At 43.6% G+C, this 20,271-nt stretch overlaps 1 protein-coding gene across 1 annotated transcript in view; it reads left to right on the forward strand.

Annotated features, from left to right (window-relative positions):
• LOC129695700 (talin-1-like) overlaps positions 1 to 20,271 on the forward strand; it is a 232,274-nt gene that overhangs the window by 125,114 nt on the left and 86,889 nt on the right. The window contains 7 exon segments of the mRNA XM_055632894.1: positions 494 to 674; positions 5,705 to 5,818; positions 8,594 to 8,702; positions 10,122 to 10,330; positions 10,888 to 10,986; positions 15,644 to 15,811; positions 17,875 to 18,169. Coding sequence (XP_055488869.1) covers positions 494 to 674; positions 5,705 to 5,818; positions 8,594 to 8,702; positions 10,122 to 10,330; positions 10,888 to 10,986; positions 15,644 to 15,811; positions 17,875 to 18,169 — 1,175 coding nt within the window.

The raw sequence follows: 20,271 nt of genomic DNA on the forward strand, positions 1-20,271 counted from the left end.
TCAAACAGTAAAGGGCTATATACAGAGAAGTGATTTTCTTTAAGGGAACCTAGAACTAGTCAATAATGTTCAAATGATTGCTATGAGTGAACTCGTGAAGCACTTTGGCACACAGGATAGAAACATGGAAAATAGGTGAAGGAGTAGGCCATTCGGCCCTTCGAGCCAGCACCACCATTCAATATGATCATGGCTAATCACCCAGAATCAGAATTGAAGAAGTATCCTCTTCTTGCCCCCCCCCCCCCCATAAAAGACAGTTGCTAAATCATTGGTATGAAGATGGAAGTATGGTTTTTTTGTTGTTTACATAATCCATGGACTTGCTTTGTTTACATATTCCAATGATCTTTCTTATTTGTAAGATTTGGAATTGGAACAACACAGTTTGAAATAGCTGTTGTTTAATAGTCAGGAATAGTCTAATTCCTATATGCAGTGTGTGAACGTGTGTGGGGGTACATGTTTGATCATGTTTCATAACCTTTCCCAGGTCTACCATTATGCAGCAACAGTTCAACAGAACTGGGAAAATGGAGCATGGGTCTGTAGCATTACCTGCAATAATGCGTCCTGGTGCCGGGGGCCCTGAGAACTTCCAGGTTGGGACAATGCCAGCAGCCCAGCAGCAAGTGACCAGTGGACAAATGCACAGAGGACACATGCCTCCGCTGGTATGATACCTTACTTACTGAATGAAGATTTCAAGTTTCAACTAAAGATACGTGTGCAATATTGGTCACCATAACTGCCACATAAATACAAGTGATTTTATTCAACTTTTTAAAACTGCAGAAGAACTATTTTAAATGAGCATTTATTGATGACCATTGAGGAAATGTTGTAATAATACTGAGGAGTAAGCCCGACTGTTCAGATCCATTACATTCTGGCTGCAGAAATCCAATGAGTTCAAAGATAGACACAAAATGCTGGAGTAACACAGAAGGTCAGGGAGCATCTCTGGATAAAAAACATGGTTGATGTTTTGGGTCGGGCCCTTCTTCAGACTGAAGAAGATTGGATTCATTTATGGATTGATTGGGTTATCAAACCAGCCGACAAGGGAGGTGCCGTGGTAGTCTGGCACGTCGATCTCTACAAAGCTGAGGCCACGCGCCAACTCTCGGACACCTCCTCCTACTTACCCTTGGACCATGACCCCACTGACGAGCGCCAGGCCACCATATCTTGCACCATCACCGACTTCATCAATTCCCACGCCCTGCCCGACCAAGCTTCCAACCTCATCTTTTCCCGTTTTTACCTTCTCCCCAAAATCCACAAACCCGGCTCTCCCAGTAGACCCATTGTCTCTGCCTGTTCGTGCCCCACCGAACTCATCTCCACATACCTTGACTGCATACTATCCCCCTTGGTCAAATCCCTTCCCACCTATGTTCTAGACACCTCAGACATTCTCCGCCGCCTCCATGCATTCGACTCTCTAGGCCCTCACCCCCTCATCTTCACCATGGATGTCCAGTCACTCTACACCCCCATCCCCCCACCAGGATGGCCTCAAACCCCTCCGATTCTTCCTCGACCAGAGGAGCAACCTATACCCAGCCACTGACACCCTCCTCCGCCTAGCGGAGTTGGTCCTCACCCTCAACAACTTTACGTTTGACTCCTCCCATTTCCTCCAAACACAAGGCATAGCTATGGGCACACGCATGGGCCCCAGCTACGCCTGCCTCTTTGTCGGGTACGTTGAACAATCCTTGTTCAATACGTACCAGGGCCCCATCCCTGACCGCTACCTCCGTTACATTGACGACTGCTTTGGGGCCACCTGCACCTACACACAACTGACTGACTTCATCCACTTCACCACCAACTTCCATCCGGCACTCCAATACACGTGGACCATTTCCAACACTTCCCTACCATTCCTTGACCTCACCATCTCCATCGCAGGGGACAGACTTCTGACCGGCATACACTACAACCCAACTGACTCACATGGCTATCTGGACTACACTTCTTCCCACCCTGCCCCCTGTAAAGACTCCATCCCCTACTCCCAATTCCTCCGCCTACGCCACATCTGCTCCCAGGATGAGACGTTCCACACCAGGGCATTGGAAATGTCCTCGTTCTTCAGGGAACGGGGATTCCCCTCCGCCACCATAGATGAGGCTCGCACCAGGGTCTCATCCATACCCCGCAACACTGCTCTCCCTCCCCATCCCCGTACTCGCAATAAGGGCAGAGTCCCCCTAGTCCTCACCTTTCACCCCACCAGCCGGCAAATACAACAAATAATCCTCCGCCATTTCCGCCACCTCCAACGTGACCCCACCACTCGCCACATCTTCCCATCTCCCCCCATGTCTGCCTTCCACAAAGACCGCTCCCTCCGCAACTCCCTTGTCAATTCTTCCCTTCCCCTCCCGTACCACCCCCTCCCCGGGCACTTTCCGTTGCAACCGCAAGAAATGCAACACCTGTCCCTTCACCTCCCCCCTCGACTCCATTCAAGGAACCAAGCAGTCGTTCCAGCTGCGACAAAGGTTCACCTGTATCTCCTCCAACCTCATCTACTGCATCCGCTGCTCTAGATGTCAGCTGATTTACATCGGGGAGACTAAGCGGAGGTTGGGCGATCGTTTCGCCGAACACCTCCACTCAGTCCGCAATAACCTACCTGAACTCCCGGTGGCTCAGCACTTCAACTCCCCCTCCCATTCCCATTCCGACCTCTCTGTCCTGGGTCTCCTCCATTGCCAGAGTGAGCAACAACGGAAATTGGAGGAACAGCACCTCGTATTCCGCCTGGGTTGCTTGCGTACGGATGGCATGAACGTTGAATTCTCCCAGTTTTGCTAGCCCTTGCCGTCTCCTCCCCTTCCATAACCATCGAGCTGTCTCCTCCCATCCTCCCGCCCTCGGGCTCCTCCTCCTCCCTTTTTTCTTGCTTCTCCCCCCCCACCCCCTATCAGTCTGAAGAAGGGTTTCGGCCCGAAACGTCGCCTATTTCCTTCACTCCATAGATGCTCCTGCACCCGCTGAGTTTCTCCAGCATTTTTGTGTACCCTGGATTTATTGACGATTGATTGAGTTAACCCGAAACGTCACCCAACCTTTTTCTCCAGAGATGCGCCTGACCCGCAGAGTTACTCCAGCACTTTGTGTCTATCTTGGATATATATCAGCCTCTGCAGTTCATTTGTACATATGTAATGAGTTCATTTGTGTTTGCAATTGGGAGGAAACAATAATGTGAAAAGTTGTTGTCAAGCGAATCAATTAAGTTCAAAACATTTAATTGAAGCATAGCCCTTTTATGCCTACCCCCTTCTTTCTTCACAGCAACCTCTGGTTGCCTCTCTCGATGCAAATAAGGTCTGATCCTTTGAAGCGGATAATAAAAGAGGTTGTTCTTGCAGGCTTGTTTGGCCTGTAGAACCAATAAAAGCCTTGGGTTGTGGATCCCAAACCTACCCTGCCTGCAAACATGAAATATGGACAAAGGACAAAGGACATTTATTGTCACATACACCAAATGGTGCAGTGAAATTTGAGTTACCATGCAGCACAAAAATAAGATAAACACAACAGATAATACATAAAACATAAAACATCCCCACACAGAGGAATCAACGTTTCCCACTGTGAGGGGAGGCAACAAAGTTCAGTCCTCTTCCTCTTGTTCACCTGTGGTCGGGGGCCTATTGAGGCCTCCGCAGTCGCCGGAACGGCGGCCCGATGTTTCAGGCCCACTCGCCGGGATGATGGAGCTCCGGCGTCGGAACGGAGAACACTCTCAGCGGCCTGAAGTACCGAATTGGCCGCTTTCTACTGAAGACCACGGCTCCCGAAGCCCACAGGCCGAGCTGGGCGGAGATTCAATGCTGGCGACCCCGGCAAGGATCCCAGGCCTCCGCTATGTTAAAGTCAGTGCCCGCGGCTGGAAGCTCCGCAGACCACAGCTCCACAGTGTTAAAGTCGGCTGGCCCTCCGGAGCTCCACGGCGATCCCCAATAAAACGCGATGGTATCCAGTGCTGCGCCGCTGCTGAAGCTCTGGCCGGTCTCCTCTTGTTCACCAGGAAAGGCCGCGCCAATCCAGATGGTAGGTCGTGAGAGGGGGCGAAGATGTGACTCGGAGGAAAGAGGCATCCTCGACCAGGTAGTGACTGAGGAAAACAGTTTCCCCCCCCCCGATAAAAAATACTAAAAGACCTCCAGAAACAAACTTTTCGACAGACTAAAAATAACAAAAAGAATGAAAGGACAGAGCTGCTGGCGAGACTGCCCCACTTGATGGTCAAGTCAAGTCAAGAGAGTTTATTGTCATGTGTCCCAGATAGGACAATGAAATTCTTGCTTGCTGCAGCACAACAAAATATCGTAAGCATAAATACAGAACAGTTCCATGTATCTATATAGCATAGACCACATGTATACACATAAAATAAGCAGATAAAGTGCAATTGCCTGTTATAGTTCAGAGTTTGTATGATGGCGAGTTTAATAGCCTGATGGCTGTGGGGAAGAAGATGTTCATGAACCTGGATGTACCAGGTTTCAGGCTCCTGTACCTTCTACCTGATGGCAGTGGAGAGATGAGTGTGTGGCCAGGAATGTGTGGGTCCTTGATGATGCTGGCAGCCTTTTGAGGCAGCGACTGGGATAGATCCCTTCGATGTTGGGGAGGTCAGAGCCGATGATGGACTGGGCAGTGGTCACAACTTTCTACATTCTTGATCAATGCAGTTGACAGGTGTGAGAGATGCCATCGACTTGAAAATTATTTTGAATTTTCAGTGAATCGTTATTTAATTGGAAATGTTGGTTTTTCAGACGGTATGGTTGGTTATTCAGTGAAATAAAATGCTTACCTGTGACCCATAAATATCTTTTAGTGCATGTATGAGGAATGCTAATGGTGACCAGGTTGTAACCATGGATGGTAGCAGCAATACAAACACCTATTTTGGATCGTTGGTTCGCTTTAGCTCACTGGAGTATGACCTCCAGTTTCAAATACTGTTTGAACCCAGCAACCATCATGTTCTTGGACACTACAAGCACAAACTACACTATGAACAGTCTTGGTTGCACTAAGGACTTGCCTTTTTTTAGCACCAATATTGGAGTTTTTAATTTCATAAGATCATAAATGTTAGGAGAAGAATTAGGCCATTTGACCCATCAAGTCTACTCCGCCATTCAATCATGGCTGATCTATCTCTCCCTCCTAACGCCGTTCTCCTGCCTTCTCCACATAACCTCTGACACTCGTACTAATCAAGAATCAACCTATCTCTGCCTTAAACATATCCACTGACTTGGCCTCCACAGCCTAATGTGGCAAAGAATTCTACTGATTCACCACCTTCTGACTAAAGAAGGGTGACTAAAAAAACAATGATTGAAGTTTTGTGTTTATTATGTTTTCCATGAGTACTATGTTTACAGACCTGCTAATGCTGCTACAAGTAGAAATGTAATTATTCTGATTTTTGGTACATATGGCAATTAAACTCTTATTTCATTGTTTTTATTAATAGTTTTAGTCTAGTAGAGATGCAGTTAGGATGTAGGAAGACTTGAGTTTTATTGAACAAACTTTTGAAAATCACCACCTTTTGTGCAAAAAAAACCTAAAATAATTTGACTGTTGCAGAATCTTTAGAAAGTTCTCAGTAAGATTAACATTGAGATCTTTTTTTTAACAATGTCTCTCTTTCTTTCAGACATCTGCACAGCAAGCTCTCATGGGAACTATTAATTCCAGCATGCAAGCCGTGCAGCAAGCACAAGCTAGTTTGGATGACGTTGATGCCTTGCCACCCCTTGGACATGATGCTGTAAGACAATTATGAATAACACAGCTAGCTAAACAACAAGAATGTGATTTGAGTCTGTAAAAACAACTATGTACACCGAAGAAAACCCAACTATAAAAGTGTAGTTGAATGGATATTTAGTTTAGAGAAACAGCATGGATTTGAAACTCAAACATTCTTTGGATAATATTTAATATTTTCTGCCAGGGCCATCTCTTGCCCCTTTTTGACCTCCTGTTTTGTGTCGCCACAGTGTGCTTCACAGTTCCCAAAACTCCACCAGGGATGCTCTTGATCCCAGTTGCCTATACACACTTCCTTTTTCCTGACCAGGGCCCCAATTTCTGTCTAATACCAGGAATATTGGCCTTGCCCCAATTCAGAATTTTAACTTGTGGGCCCACCCTGTCCTTATCCATAAGTATTTTAAAGCTAATAGACCTGGGGTCAATGGTCCCAAAAGGCTCACCCATGGACACTTTAGTCATTTGCCCATGCCAATTTCCAATGAGTAGATCCAGCTTTGCCTTCTCCCTTGTGGGACCTCTACATATTGCCTGAGGAAACTTTCCTGAACACATTTGATAAATTCCACCCCGTTTAAGTCCTTGGCACTGTGACAGCCCCAGTCTATATTGGGAAAGTTAAAATCTCCTCCTATGACAACCCTATATGTTTTGCAGCAACCTGCAATCTCCTGACGTATTTGTTCTTCTAATTCCCATTGCCTATTTGAGGGCATCTGGTACACACCTAACAAGGTGATCATCCCTTTTTTATTTATCAGCTGCACTCGTGTAGCCTCACTGGACAAGCCATCAGTAATGTCAACTTGGACTACTGCACATTCACCTTACTTGATAAAGCAACACCCCTCCTCTTTTACCTTCGCCTCCATCTCACCTGTAGCACCTGTACCCTGGAAATTAAGCTGCCTGTCTGTCCCTCTCTTAACCATGGCTACGACATCCCAGTTGCACGTACCTATTCGCGCCCCGATTTCATCCGCCTTGCCCATCAGGCTTTTTGCATTGAAATAAATGCAATTGACTCCAACAGTACTTCTCACTCACTGCCATGCTCCTGCCTATCCTGTCGACTGAACTATCTTTCATCACCTTGCATACGGACCTCCAATTTCTCACCTGCCTCGGTTCTGCTTTGGTACACAAATGCTCTATCTCAATTATTAAATGCTTCATCTAAACCATAGACAGAACCATTTAAAATCAGCCAGAATCATAGTTTCAAAACCAAAGTACATGAAGGGAAAATGCAGTAACCAGAGAGAGAATAGGGCCCCTCAGAAACCAAAGTGGCCATCTCTGGTCCATTACAGGAAACAGGCAAGGTCTTCACTAAGTATTTCTCCTCTGCTCTTACTGTGGTGTAAGACTGGGAAACTTGGGACAGTTAATAAAGATGTCTTGAGGACTGTTCGCATTGCAGTCAAGGAGGTGCTGGACATCCTAACGTGTATGAAGGTGGTTAAATATCCTGTTTCTGATCAGGGATATTTGAGGCACTGAGAAACTGAAGAAGAAATTGCAAGCACCCTGGCTGTGATATATGAATTATCATTAGACACGGATGAGATGCCAGTAGACTGAACAGTGGCTAATGTTGTGCACAATGTTTAAGGATTGCAAGGAAAAGCCTGGGAATTATTGACCCAAGAGCATAGCATCTGTGGTAGTAGGTACGTTACTGGGAAGGTTTCTGAGGGACAAAATGTATATGGATTTGGATAGACAGGGGTTACTTAGGGATAGTCCGCATGGATTAGTACCTGGGAGTTCATGTCTTACAAATCTGAGGTTTTTTAACCAAAAGGTTGCCGACGACAAAGCTGTTGACATTGTCTACATGGACTTCAGCAAGGCATTTAATCGGATTCCACATGGTAGGCCGCTCTGGAAGGTTAGGTCACATGAGATCCAGGGAAAACTAGTTGACTGGATAGAGAATTGGCTTCATGGATGAAAGCGGAGGGTGATGGTGGTTTTTTAGATAGTTGACTGGTGGTTTGTTTCAGGGATCATTGCTGGGCCCATTGCTGTTTGTGGATTATAGTTATCAGATGACATTAAAACAGTTGGCACCCTAGACAATGAAAATAGTTATCAAAAATTGCAGCGGGATCTTGATTAGCTGTGCAGTGAATAGCAGGGTCCTGGGGAGTGTTGTGGAGCAGAGAGATCCAGGAGTACAGGTACATAGTTCCTTGAAAGTAGGGTCACAGGTAGATAGGGTGGTCAAGAAGTATTTTGTTACATTGGCCTTCATCTGATAGAGTATTGCATATAGAGGTTGGGATGTTTTGTTACAGTCGTCCAAGATATTCTACCCTGCTGTAGGAAGGATTAGTTAAGCTGGAAAAAGTACACAGACGATTTATGAGGATGTTGCCAGGACCATGAGGGTCTGAGCTATAGGGGATGGGTGTTCTGGTTTTCTCCCATATCCCAAAGATGTGCAGGTGTGTAGGTTAATTGGGCTAGTGTGTAGGGAGCGGATGAGAACGTGGGATAACATGGAACTAGTGTGAACAGGTGTTGTGGACTTGGTGTGTCGAAGGGCCTGTTTCCACACTGTATCTCTGAACTAAACTAAACTACATCTGCAGAAAGCCCTGCATTGTTCCATGAGTGGGTTGGCGAATTTCACACTAAAAAGGTGGCTTATAAAAACCACTCATTGTACTGCACTAATTCTGTTCCAGGTGATATTCCCAGATTGAGATCAACATTTTGGAGGATTTTAATTTAATGTAGTTTTATTGATTTTGTACTTTAGGCCTCAAAAGCATGGAGAAAAAATAAAATGGACGAATCCAAACACGAGATTCATTCGCAGGTTGATGCAATTACTGCAGGCACAGCAACAGTTGTCAACCTCACAGCTGGTATGTCGAAATTATAAATTTCAATCCAGAATATGTGAAACCTGGTAAATTTGAGATGAACAATTTTGAAACACTAAACATTTGATCACAGAATCTTTATTCATGGGATAAAATTCTTTGAAAATGTGAACTGACAAATTCAGCACTGCTGCACGTGACCTATTGTAAAGTTCTATTTGCGACGCACTTCATTTTATACTCCACATGTAATTTTCGAATTCCTGCTGCAGTAGGAGTTTTCACCTATATAGAGAGGGGTGAAAGAATAGATTTAAAAAATGGATGTAGAGTATTAAGAATGCACTTTTAAAATGTAGATGATTGTTAGCGTCTCTGACCCAGAAGTAAGTTTTAAATAAACAAGTTTAAACCCCTGACATCTTATTTAATGTTAAATGACAAACATGCTCTTGCACGTATTGCACGAGCCGTTTGTGACAGGACACTTGCCATGGTATACAGCTGCCCCTCGCCCTTCCCCAATACTATGCCTGCAACCCCTTCTATTTTCCTTCTGCCCCAGTTGAAATAATCTTACTTTGGCTAGTTATTTATGTTCTTTTCTTGCTCTTGATCTGTATTGATTTATTGAGTTCATATTCAAAACCTCAAGGCTCCCCGGTGTATTCTAGGGATTTATCGTAAAGCACAGTATCTATTACACGTTGGTAACAGAGTAAACGTAAATGTGTCCAGACGAAAACTGGAACTACATTAATCTACTTTCTATATGATGACAATGTGTACTGTGAATATTTACCCTCCTTATATACAATATGCAACTGATTTTCTATATAAGAATCAAGAACCAGAGGACAGAGGTTTAAGATGAGAGGGGAAAGATTTAATAGGAACTTGAGAGGCTATTCTTTTTACACAAAGGGTGGTAGGTATATGGAATGAGCTGACTGGTACATGGAAAGAAAAAGTTTAGAGGCATACGGGTCAAACGCAAGCAGGCGGTGCTAGTGTAGGTGGGTACTAGATGGGGCATGTTATTTGGCGTGAGAATGTTGGGACAAAGGGCTTGTTTCAATGCTGTATGATTGACTCCATGACACACTATGAGTATGGCAATAATTATCTTAAGATTAGACATTCCATTGCCTTTCTGTTACATTTGTACATTTATAATTTCAAGTTTTAATAATTTTGTAAATTCTTAAATGAATGACTATCTCTCAGTCCTGCACTTTAACATGTATTGGCTTGGGGAAGAAGTGGCTGGGAGTAAGGGGAATTGTGGATGGTGATATCAGTAGAGTGGTCAAGGCTGTGGAAAGACCAGTGTTGGAGTTAAATCCAAGAATTTAGCCCCAAAAAAAAGCTGCACATTTACAGACTGGGTGGGCTGAACAAATCCTATTTTTCAATCCAAGTTATGATATTGCTAACTTTAAAATCGATTTCATGTTTCAGGTGATCCCCTCGACACAGACTACTCAGCAGTTGGATGTGCAGTTACAACCATCTCTTCAAATTTAACCGAGATGTCGAAAGGTGTCAAACTGTTGGCGGCTCTAATGGAGGATGAGGGTACAAATGGGCAGGAGCTACTGAAAGCTACTAAGAACCTGGCTTGTGCTGTCTCAGACTTGTTGAAGACTGCTCAGCCAGCTACTGCTGAGGTAGATAGTTATCAATTTATTCCAAGCATTGAGCTGCATAATTATGGCATTCCCATTTAGTAAGAATCTCAATGGCTAATGTAATTTGCCATCTCGGAAGCTGCAAAACAAAAAAAAATAATTAGCAGGATTGTGTACATCTTCCACAACTTGAAAGACATCACTACAGAGCACAACTAAAGGACATCTAAGTAATTGCCTTCTCCAGAATGTGGCAGAGAGTCAACACTGCAGTCACTTTACTGACAGAATTTACAATTACTCATCCAAATTTCCAATTGGTCTACTATTGCTTTCTATAGAAATGCTGCAAAACAGAAGTTGATTAATTATTTAGTCTTCTGATCAAATTTACCTCATGAATTATTTAAAAAGGAGCTTGTTTAAGTCGCCCATCATTGTAAAGTGCTAAAGATGTGTACAATTGATATGGTAAAAGGTAAACTTTTATAGCGTCCACTCGTGTGTAGTTCTCGATTATATTTGGAGCTGGTTGAATATTGTCGAGGTTGTGTTTTAATCAGAGGCAGAAATGTGATGTTGATGTTGTGTTTAAGCCTCGGCAGGTCCTGCTAACTGCTGCCGGTGCGGTCGGGCAGACGAGTGGTGAACTTCTCCAGCAGATTGGGGAAAATGATGCTGATCCACGGTTCCAGGTACATGCTCATCTCTCCATCTCTAAATGTGCTTATTAAACATTTGTACATTCAGCATGTTGATGTGATAACATTCTGTTGGAATTTTATAAATCCTCTTGCATAGTTTCCTATAGGTTCACAAAAATACACAATGAGGAGTTTATCGCCCAGTCCGCACAGATTGGTAAATGAGGTTTATTCAGCCATTTCGTATGAATTATCCAATTTAATGCAATCTTTTATCAAATCCAAATATACAATCAAATTATAAATGCGATTAAATCTCAGTGATTGTATAACTGATTCATTTAAAAATTTTAATGAAATTACTTTGCAATGATCCCATCCTACTATTAATAAACGAGCTTGTGTGCCTGACAGAAAAACTGGATTGATAATGGTTATCAAAGAATATGGAGAGAATAAAACATTGGGCAAGTTCAAATTCATTCAACCTGTGCATATACGCTACATCAGAATCAACATAGTTATTCATATTATTCTGGTTAGAAAATTGTGTCATTATCAGTATCTGTCGAATTTTATTTCCATAATGGTGTGAAACCTGCTGAAGCAGTGCATCTCAAGCAAATGCTGAGTGTAATTCCTGCACCATTAGGCTGATTTACTGGCAGTGGCAAAGATATGAGATGTCATGCTGGAACCAACATCTGTTCAATCAGTAAAATTTATAGGTTAACAAACTGAGGAATGCCAGACAATGAGAACATTAAAATGGCTGAAAGATTCAAGGTAGTGCTGAAAAGTGATGAAAGCTGAGCAGTAGTTTAGTTTAGAGATACAGCGCGGAAATAGGCCCCTTCAGACCACCGAGTTCGCACCGACCAGCGATCCCCGCACATCAACACTACCCGACACACACGAGGGACAATTTACACATATACCAAGCCAATTAACCTACATATCTGTACATCTTTGGAGTGTGGGAGGAAACTAAAGATCTCGGAGAAAACCCACGCGGTCACGGGGAGAACATGCAAACTCCGTACAGACAGCACCCGTAGTCGGGATTGAACCGGGGTCTCTGGAGCTGCAAGCGCTATAAGGCAGCAATTCTACTGTGTGCCACCGTGGCCACCCTCCAGTAGATGTAGGCCAGTAGATGTGGTTTACATAGACTTTAGTAAGACAGTAGAAGGTCACTATGCAGAAGGTGCAATCCAGAAGGTTAAGGCACATGATCTGAGGCATGTTGGTGCACTGGGTCCAACAATGGCTTGATGATTGGAGGAGAAGGGATGTTTTTCTCACTAGAAGTCTGTAACAAGTCATAGTCATGCAGCACTGAAACACTCTTAGTCGCAAAGTTGTCCAAGCGAAACAAGATGTCCCACCTAAGCTAATCCTATTTGCCCATATCCTTTTGAACCTTTTCCTATCCATGTATTTGTGTAAATGTCTTTTAAATGTGTTATTGTACCCTTCTTAACTACCTGCTCTGGCAGCTTGATCCATATACCTCCCTGCTTCTGTGTATATGGCCCTTGCATTCTTGTTAATATTTTCCCCTCTCACCATAAATCTATGGCCTCTGGCCTAGGGAAAAGTCTCTGTACATTTACCCTTTCTATTTCCCTTATGATTTCATACAACTCTATATGAACACCCCTCAGCCTTCTGCACTTCAAGGAATAACGTCCTTGTCCCCCCCCCCCCCCCCCCCCCCACACACACAACACCCCCACAATCTCCCCCAATTGCTCAGGTCCTTGAGTCCAAACAACATACTTGTAAATCGTCCCTGCACTCTTTCCAGCTTAATGGGAAATATTATATGGTAGAGTGAGCAAATCTAAACACTGTGCTCCAAGCCCAGCCTCACCAATATCTTTTACAACTGCATAATAATACATCCCAAGTTCTATACTCAATTCAGTGACTGATGAAGGACAACATTGTAAACACCACCTTCACCACTATATCCACTTTTCTGACTCAATGCATTTGTACTCCTAGATCCCCCTGCACTACAACACTCTCCAGCACTTATCTTGTGTAATGCAAGGATCAGCAATGGGACCATGGTAATATAAATGACTTGGATGATAATGAGATTAAGGTTGCAGACAACACAATAACTGATTGCGTCCTTGATAGTGAGGAACGTTTTATAAGGATGCACCAGGACACTTAGATCAACTGGGAAGTTGGGCAAAATAGTAGCAAATGGAACTGAAAACAGTAATGAAGTTTGTAGGACATAACGAGTAAATAGCAGGCATCTTGGGAACGTTGATGTGCAGAGACCTGGGGTTGCAAGTACAAAGTTCCCTGACACAGTTGGATAGAGTAGTGAAAATTTCATTTGGAAAGCTTGCTTTCATAAGCTGAAGCCTTGAATATAAGGGTTGAAATGTAATTTTGCATCTGTACAAAACATTGGTTCAACCGCTTGTACAATTCTGGTTGCAGTGTAAAAGAAGGATGTTCCACACACACCTTGCTTCCAACTCTTCCCCACTATAATCAGTCTGAAGGAAGGTCCTGACCCAAAACATGGCCAATTCATTTTCTCCTGAGATGCTGCCAAACCTGCTCGGGCACACCAGCACTTTGTCCATTTTTGTAAAGCAACATCTGCAGTTCCTTGTGTCAACAAGAAGGATGTGTTGGCAATGGAGATTGCAGAGGAGATTTACACTGACATTGCCTTAAATGGAGGGTTGTAGTTATCGGGACAGATTAGACAAGTGGCGGTGCATCTTTCTAGAAAGTGGAGGACTTCAAGTACCTGAGAACGAGAATGCAGAGCTCGGAGAATGACATCAAGGTCTGGAAAGCGCTTGCATGGAAAGCCCTCCTCAATAACATGGGGAAAATCTGGACGTCTTGGATGTCTGAGATTTTTCCATGCAACTGTAGAGACCATATTATTGAACGGGTCTGAGCCATGGACTTCTCACTCGAGCACTGTCCAAGTCTCTTGATGGTACCTACACCCGAATGCTCAGAAAAGTTCAAAATGTCAGTTAGAGGGATCACATCACCAACTCCCTGCTCTATGGGGAGATTCCACCCCTGAGCGAGAAGATCAGGTCGAGAAGAATGATCTGGTTGCTGGTCACTGCCATCGCCACCCATAAATGCCAGCAAACAAGGTTGTGCTGTGGGAAGCCACCCATGGAAGACGTGACCCCGGGACGGACAATCAAGACGATGCTGAAGACGTTGATGGAAGACACATGTGTAGAGACAAAAGAGGAGTTTGCCAGCTGCATGGAGGACAGAGATGTGTGGTGCGTCCGTCACCGTGCCCGTCAGAAACCAGCACCACTGCGTCGCTAATGTTTTCAACAATGAAGGAATGAATGAGTGAATGAATTAGATAGGCTTGTGTTTTTTCTCACTGGAACATTAAATATAAATTGGAATATAAAAATTATGAGTGGCCTAGAGTGCCAGAATCATTCTTCCCATGGTAAGGAAGTCTAGAGCCAGAGGGCATCGGGTTAAGGTGGTAGGGAAGAAATTTAAAGGGGATCTTTGAGGTAAATTTTTCACAAAAAGGATTGTGATTGGCTGAAATGAACTGCCAGAGGCAGATACAACAATGTTTACAAAAACATTAGGACGGATAGGAAAGGGGAGAGGGTTTTGAATCGAATACAGACAAATGGGATTGACATTGATACGCATCAAGGTTGGCATGCAGGAGGTGGGCCATAGGGGCCTGTACTGTGTCTGTGCTGCCCATTTTCAACAGGGTACATAGAAGGTAAAGAGAGACGTGGTGAAGTTTGTGTAAAGCAAATACCAAGTGCTATAAATCAACCAACAAATTCTAGACAAGCATTATTCTTGACATATCGCCTGAGATTTACTCAGTGGACAACGTATGGATTAGACTATGGGACAAGAATTTGCTAATAAAGCAATGCGACTTTCCTTCATACACATTCATGGAAGTTAGCTTCAGAGTTCCTGTGTTCTCACCATGATGTTGGATATCATGGTCAAAGTGAGCAAAATAAATCACCCAAACTTTTCAATTCTTAAATCTTGTCTTGCAGCCACTTGCCTAATGAATCCATCTCATTTATACTAAATGAGCCAGCTCAGTTTACTTGCCAGTAGCGAGACTTCACAGAAACATACATGATGGGATAAGTGCAAAGTGATTGTTGGAGTAAATTTGTATCAAATAAATAGATACTTTAATGTTTTTTATACCACCCATCCATTTTCTAGAAAAGCAGTTCTGTTCATCATGGAATTAGGTTTGATTTTAAATTCTCAGACTAGAGTTAGAATTAATTCTTACATAATTTAAATGTTGGGAGAGCTGCCTGGGCTTATTGTCAAGTAATCCTGCTGTTCTATTCATTAGTGATGAGTTGTAGTGGAACAAACGTGATTACTTGGTGCCATGAGAACAAGACTGTGCTTTTCAATACCTGATGTGTTAAACTACTGCTATCATTAATAATTATCCAATAACATTGGATGATAATAATATTCCAATAATTATCGGTTTCTAATTTTTGGATGATTGCAGATATAAATGTATTAAGCTAGAAAATATGAACAATTACTTAGAAATTGTAACACAAGAAGCCCAAGTTATATCCCAAATAAATTTTCCACCAAATTGGATTATTTCAAAAATGGCGAGAATTGGAGCATTCTATTACCTTTCATTTCTCACTGTTTATAGGACATGCTCATGCAACTGGCCAAAGCTGTCGCGAATGCAGCAGCAGCTTTGGTCCTGAAGGCGAAGAATGTGGCTCAGAAGACAGGGGATTCAGTGTTACAGAACCGTGTCATTGCAGCTGCAACGCAGTGCGCACTTTCCACCTCACAGCTTGTCGCTTGCACCAAGGTAAGCGTTTGGAATAAATGTCCAATTAGTTTCCGTCTGTTTTGTAGCATTGCTTTTTTGGAGGAAGTGAAATTCTTTTCATCTGCATCTATTGTAGAAGTTTATATTACTAACCTATGACAAGAATAATGGATTCTTCTGGTGGAGCAAATAATGAAAGGCCTGGATGGAGTGGATGGTGAGAGTCGAGGACCAGAGGGCACAGCCTCAGCATAAAAGGATGTACTTTTAGGATGATGAGGAGAAATTTCTTGAGCCAAAGTGTGGTGAATCTATGGAATTCATTGCCACAGACGGGGGTGAAGGCCAAGTCATTGGCTATTTTTAAAGTGGAGATTGATTAGTAAGGGCATTAACGATTACAGTGAGAAGGCAGGAGAAGGGAATGAGAGGCAATAGTAGATCAGCCACGGTCGAGACTCGATGGGCTCCTGCGGGCTCCTGCGTCTTATGGACCTGTACTGTTGTTAGGAGATTGAGGGGGGATCTTATAGAAACTTACAAAATTCTTAAGGGGTTGGACAGGCTAGATGCAGGAAGATTGTTCCCGATGTTAGGGAAGTCCAGGACAAGGGGTCACAGCTTAAGGATAAGGGGGAAATCCTTTAAAACCGAGATGAGAAGAACTTTTTTCACACAGAGAGTGGTGAATCTCTGGAACTCTCTGCCACAGAGGGTAGTTGAGGCCAGTTCATTGGCTATATTTAAGAGGGAGTTAGATGTGGCCCTTGTGGCTAAGGGGATCAGGGGGTATGGAGAGAAGGCAGGTACGGGATACTGAGTTGGATGATCAGCCATGATCATATTGAATGGGTGGTGCAGGCTCGAAGGGCCGAATGGCCTACTCCTGCACCTAATTTCTATGTTTCTAAGAACTATCAATGCCACTGTTTGAGGCCCTTGTGCTCTGCAAGACCTGGAACAAGTGCATGCCATGAAAATCATATGGAAAATATTTAGCAGATGGCATTGTACATCTCTGCTTTACTGATTGTTTCACATAGGTTTTGAGTACTTCGCAATGCTCCTGGCTATTAGAATTATTTAATTATTCAAATAAACTTTAAGAAAAATAAAATCACCTAATGATACTTAAGTTTAAAGTGAAAATATTAAAATGAACATGTAGTGGAAAGGTATTCTTACTTTCTTGAGACAATTCAAAAACATCTTTGAAATGACTAACATGGAAATCGTGTCATGGTTCCAACTTGATCTGAAATTCCCTGCTAAGTTCCTGCTCTACTGTTGGGAGAAGCATTATCAGGAAATTGGTAATGGGGGCCAGCCAGCTAGATTGGAAGTTGCACTGATTAGATGGGCTCACTGTAATCCACAAGCACTTACAATGATAAATGTCTGCAGCTCTGGGAGATCGGACTTTACTGGTTTTTCCTTGCACTGGACGTTATTCCCTTATCATGTATCTATACACTGCAATGGCTGGATTGTAAACATGTGTTGTCTTTCTGCTGATGAGATAGCATGCAATAAAAGCTTTTCACTGTACATAGAAACATAGAAAATAGGTGCAGGAGTAGGCCATTCGGCCCTTCGAGCCTGCACCGCCATTCAATATGATCATGGCTGATCATCCAACTCGGTATCCTGTACCTGCCTTCTCTCCATGCCCCCTGATCCCTTTAGCCACAAGGGCCACATCTAACTCCTTCTTAAATATAGCTAATGTACTGGCCTCAACTACCTTCTGTGGCAGAGAGTTCCAGAGATTCACCACTCTCTGTGTGAATTTTTTTTTTTCTCATCTCGGTCCTAAAGGATTTCCACTTTATCCTTAAACTGTGACCCCCTTGTCCTGGACTTCCCCATCATTGGGAACAATCTTCCTGCATCTAGCCTGTTCAACCCCTTAAGAATTGCATACCTCGGTACACGTGACATTAAACTAAACTGAAAATGCTAGCAGAATTTGGACCCGTACATAATGTAACCTTCTATGATTTTCCCTTTCAAACAGGTGTTTTGATTTGTTTTGAATCAAATTCACTTTTTGACAAAGCCTGTAATAATTTAAAGTACTTTTCCACTTTGATTCATTGTAGGTAGTGGCTCCGACTATCAGCTCCCCTGTCTGCCAGGAACAGCTGATTGAAGCTGGAAAGCTGGTGGCAAAATCAGTGGAGGGGTGTGTGGAGGCCTCGCAAGCTGCAACTACTGATGAGCTGTTGCTGAAGCAGGTTGGTGTGGCAGCCACGGCTGTGTCACAGGCCCTCAACGATCTGTTGCAGCACATTAAGCTGTACGGCTCTGGAGGGCATCCATCGGGACGTTATGATCAGGCGACAGACACCATTCTAAATGTGACGGAAAACATTTTCAGCTCCATGGGTGATGCTGGTAAGAAAAGTGGTATACTTGCTGACACATGCATACAGTATATGCTAACGCAGAATGAATACTGCATGAAAATGGTTCCGTTTTCTATAATTGGTTAACCTTGAATAGAAAAAGGGAATTATTTTTTAAACTTTCTAATATTACTTATAAGTTACCAAATATTGCATCGGACACAAATATTTCTCCATGAGCAAGTTAAATGACTTTTTAATTCTCTCCCTCTCAACTTTGCACATCATCTGGAGGTTTTGTCTTAGTGCTGAGGTTCAGTTCCATTGACTGAAACATGCTTAGCTTTCTCAATTGCCGTTCTTATAAAGTCAGCTTTATCAATGACAATTATGCTCCATGAGCAATGCACCATGTGCTCTTTTTATCCGGGGTGGCTCTTTGATGGCCAGGCCAAGTATAACTAGATGACCTTTCCCCATGCTACCTAACCTTTAGTTGTCAATGTGCACTGTGGCTTCTTCAGTTCCTTCCCCAGCTAAAATCATCTATAATTAAGCATGTCAAGGATTGAATAACTAACTGCCTGATTCAACTAGAGAGCGGCACGGTGGTGCAGCAGTAGAGTTGCTGTTTTACAGCGCCAGAGACCTGGGTTTGATCTTGAATGCAGGTGCTTGATTGTACGGAGTTTGTATGTTCTCCCCGTGACCTGCGTGGGTTTTCTCCAGGATCTCTGGTTTCCGCCCACTCTCCCAGAGACGTACAGGTTTGTAGGTTAATTGGCTTGGCATAATTGTAAATTGTCCCGAGTGTATGTACAACTTGCATTAGTGTGTGGGGATCACCGGTCGGTGAGGACTCGGTGGGCCGAAAGGTCTGTATTTCTAAACTAAACTGTTCATTCTTAACCATTCAGCTAATCTCTGGTTAATTATTGAAGATGGATACAAAAAGCTGGACAGGGAGTATCTCTGGAGACAAGGAATGGGTGACGTTTCGGGTCGAGACCCTTCAGACTAGTTAGGGATAAGGGAAACAAAAGATATTGACGATGTGTAGAGAGATAAAGATCAATGAATGAGATATGCAAAAAACTAATGATGATAAAGGAAACGGGTTAGCTGTTGGATGAAAACGAGAAGCTGGTGCGATGGGTGGGGGAGGGATGGAGAGAGAGGGAATGCCGGGGTTACTTGAAGTTAGATAAATTAATAGTCATACCACTGGGCTGTAAGCTGCCCAAGCGAAATATGAGATGCTGTTCCTCCAATTTGCATTTGGCCTCATTCTGACAATGGAGAGACCTAGGACAGAAAGGTCAGTGTGGGAATGGGAAGGAGAATTAAAATTGTTAGCCACCGGGAGATCAGGTAGGTCCAGATGGACTGAGCGAAGATTTCAGCGAAACGATCGCCCAGTCTATGTTTGGTCTAGCCGATGTACGAGTCCACATCTTGAACTACGGATACAGTAGATAAGGTTGGAAGAGGTGCAAGTGAACCTCTGCCTAACCTGAAAGGACTGTCAGGGTCCCTGGACAGAGTCGAGGGAGGAGGTATAGGGTCAGGTGTTGCATCTCCTGCGGTTGCAGGGGAAGGTACCTGCGGAGGGGGTGGTTTGGGTAGAAAGGATGAGTTAACCAGGGAGTTGCAGAAGGAACGGTCTCTGTGGAAGACGGAAAGGGGTGGAGATGGGAAGATGTGACTAGTGGTGGGATCCCATTGGAGATGGTGAAAATGTTGGAGGATTATGTGTTGTATGCGATGGCTGAATGGTTGAAAGGTAAGGACTAGGGGAACTGTCTCTGTAGCGACTAGGGGGAGGGGGAGCAAGGGCGGAGTTGCGGGGTACCAAGGAGACATGAACGAGGGAGATGGGAGAGGGGAACCCCCGTTCCCTAAAAAATGAGGCCATTTCGATTAATTATCAATCCCTCAAGCAAAGACACTAAATTATTTTACTTGCTTAGATAAAACAGCTCGTGAAATTTAATGGACATATTGGATCTTTCAACAACTATTAAATTTGCCCAATGATCAAGATCGATTTAAAAAAAAAGTTCAGAAAGCTGTTTGGTGTTTACCCCTTAAACCCATGCCAAACACATTCTGAAACAAACACATCAACAAGATCAAGGCTGACATACAAAC

Source organism: Leucoraja erinacea, chromosome 1 (genome assembly GCF_028641065.1).
Source record: "Leucoraja erinacea ecotype New England chromosome 1, Leri_hhj_1, whole genome shotgun sequence".
NCBI classification, from domain to species: domain Eukaryota; kingdom Metazoa; phylum Chordata; class Chondrichthyes; order Rajiformes; family Rajidae; genus Leucoraja; species Leucoraja erinaceus.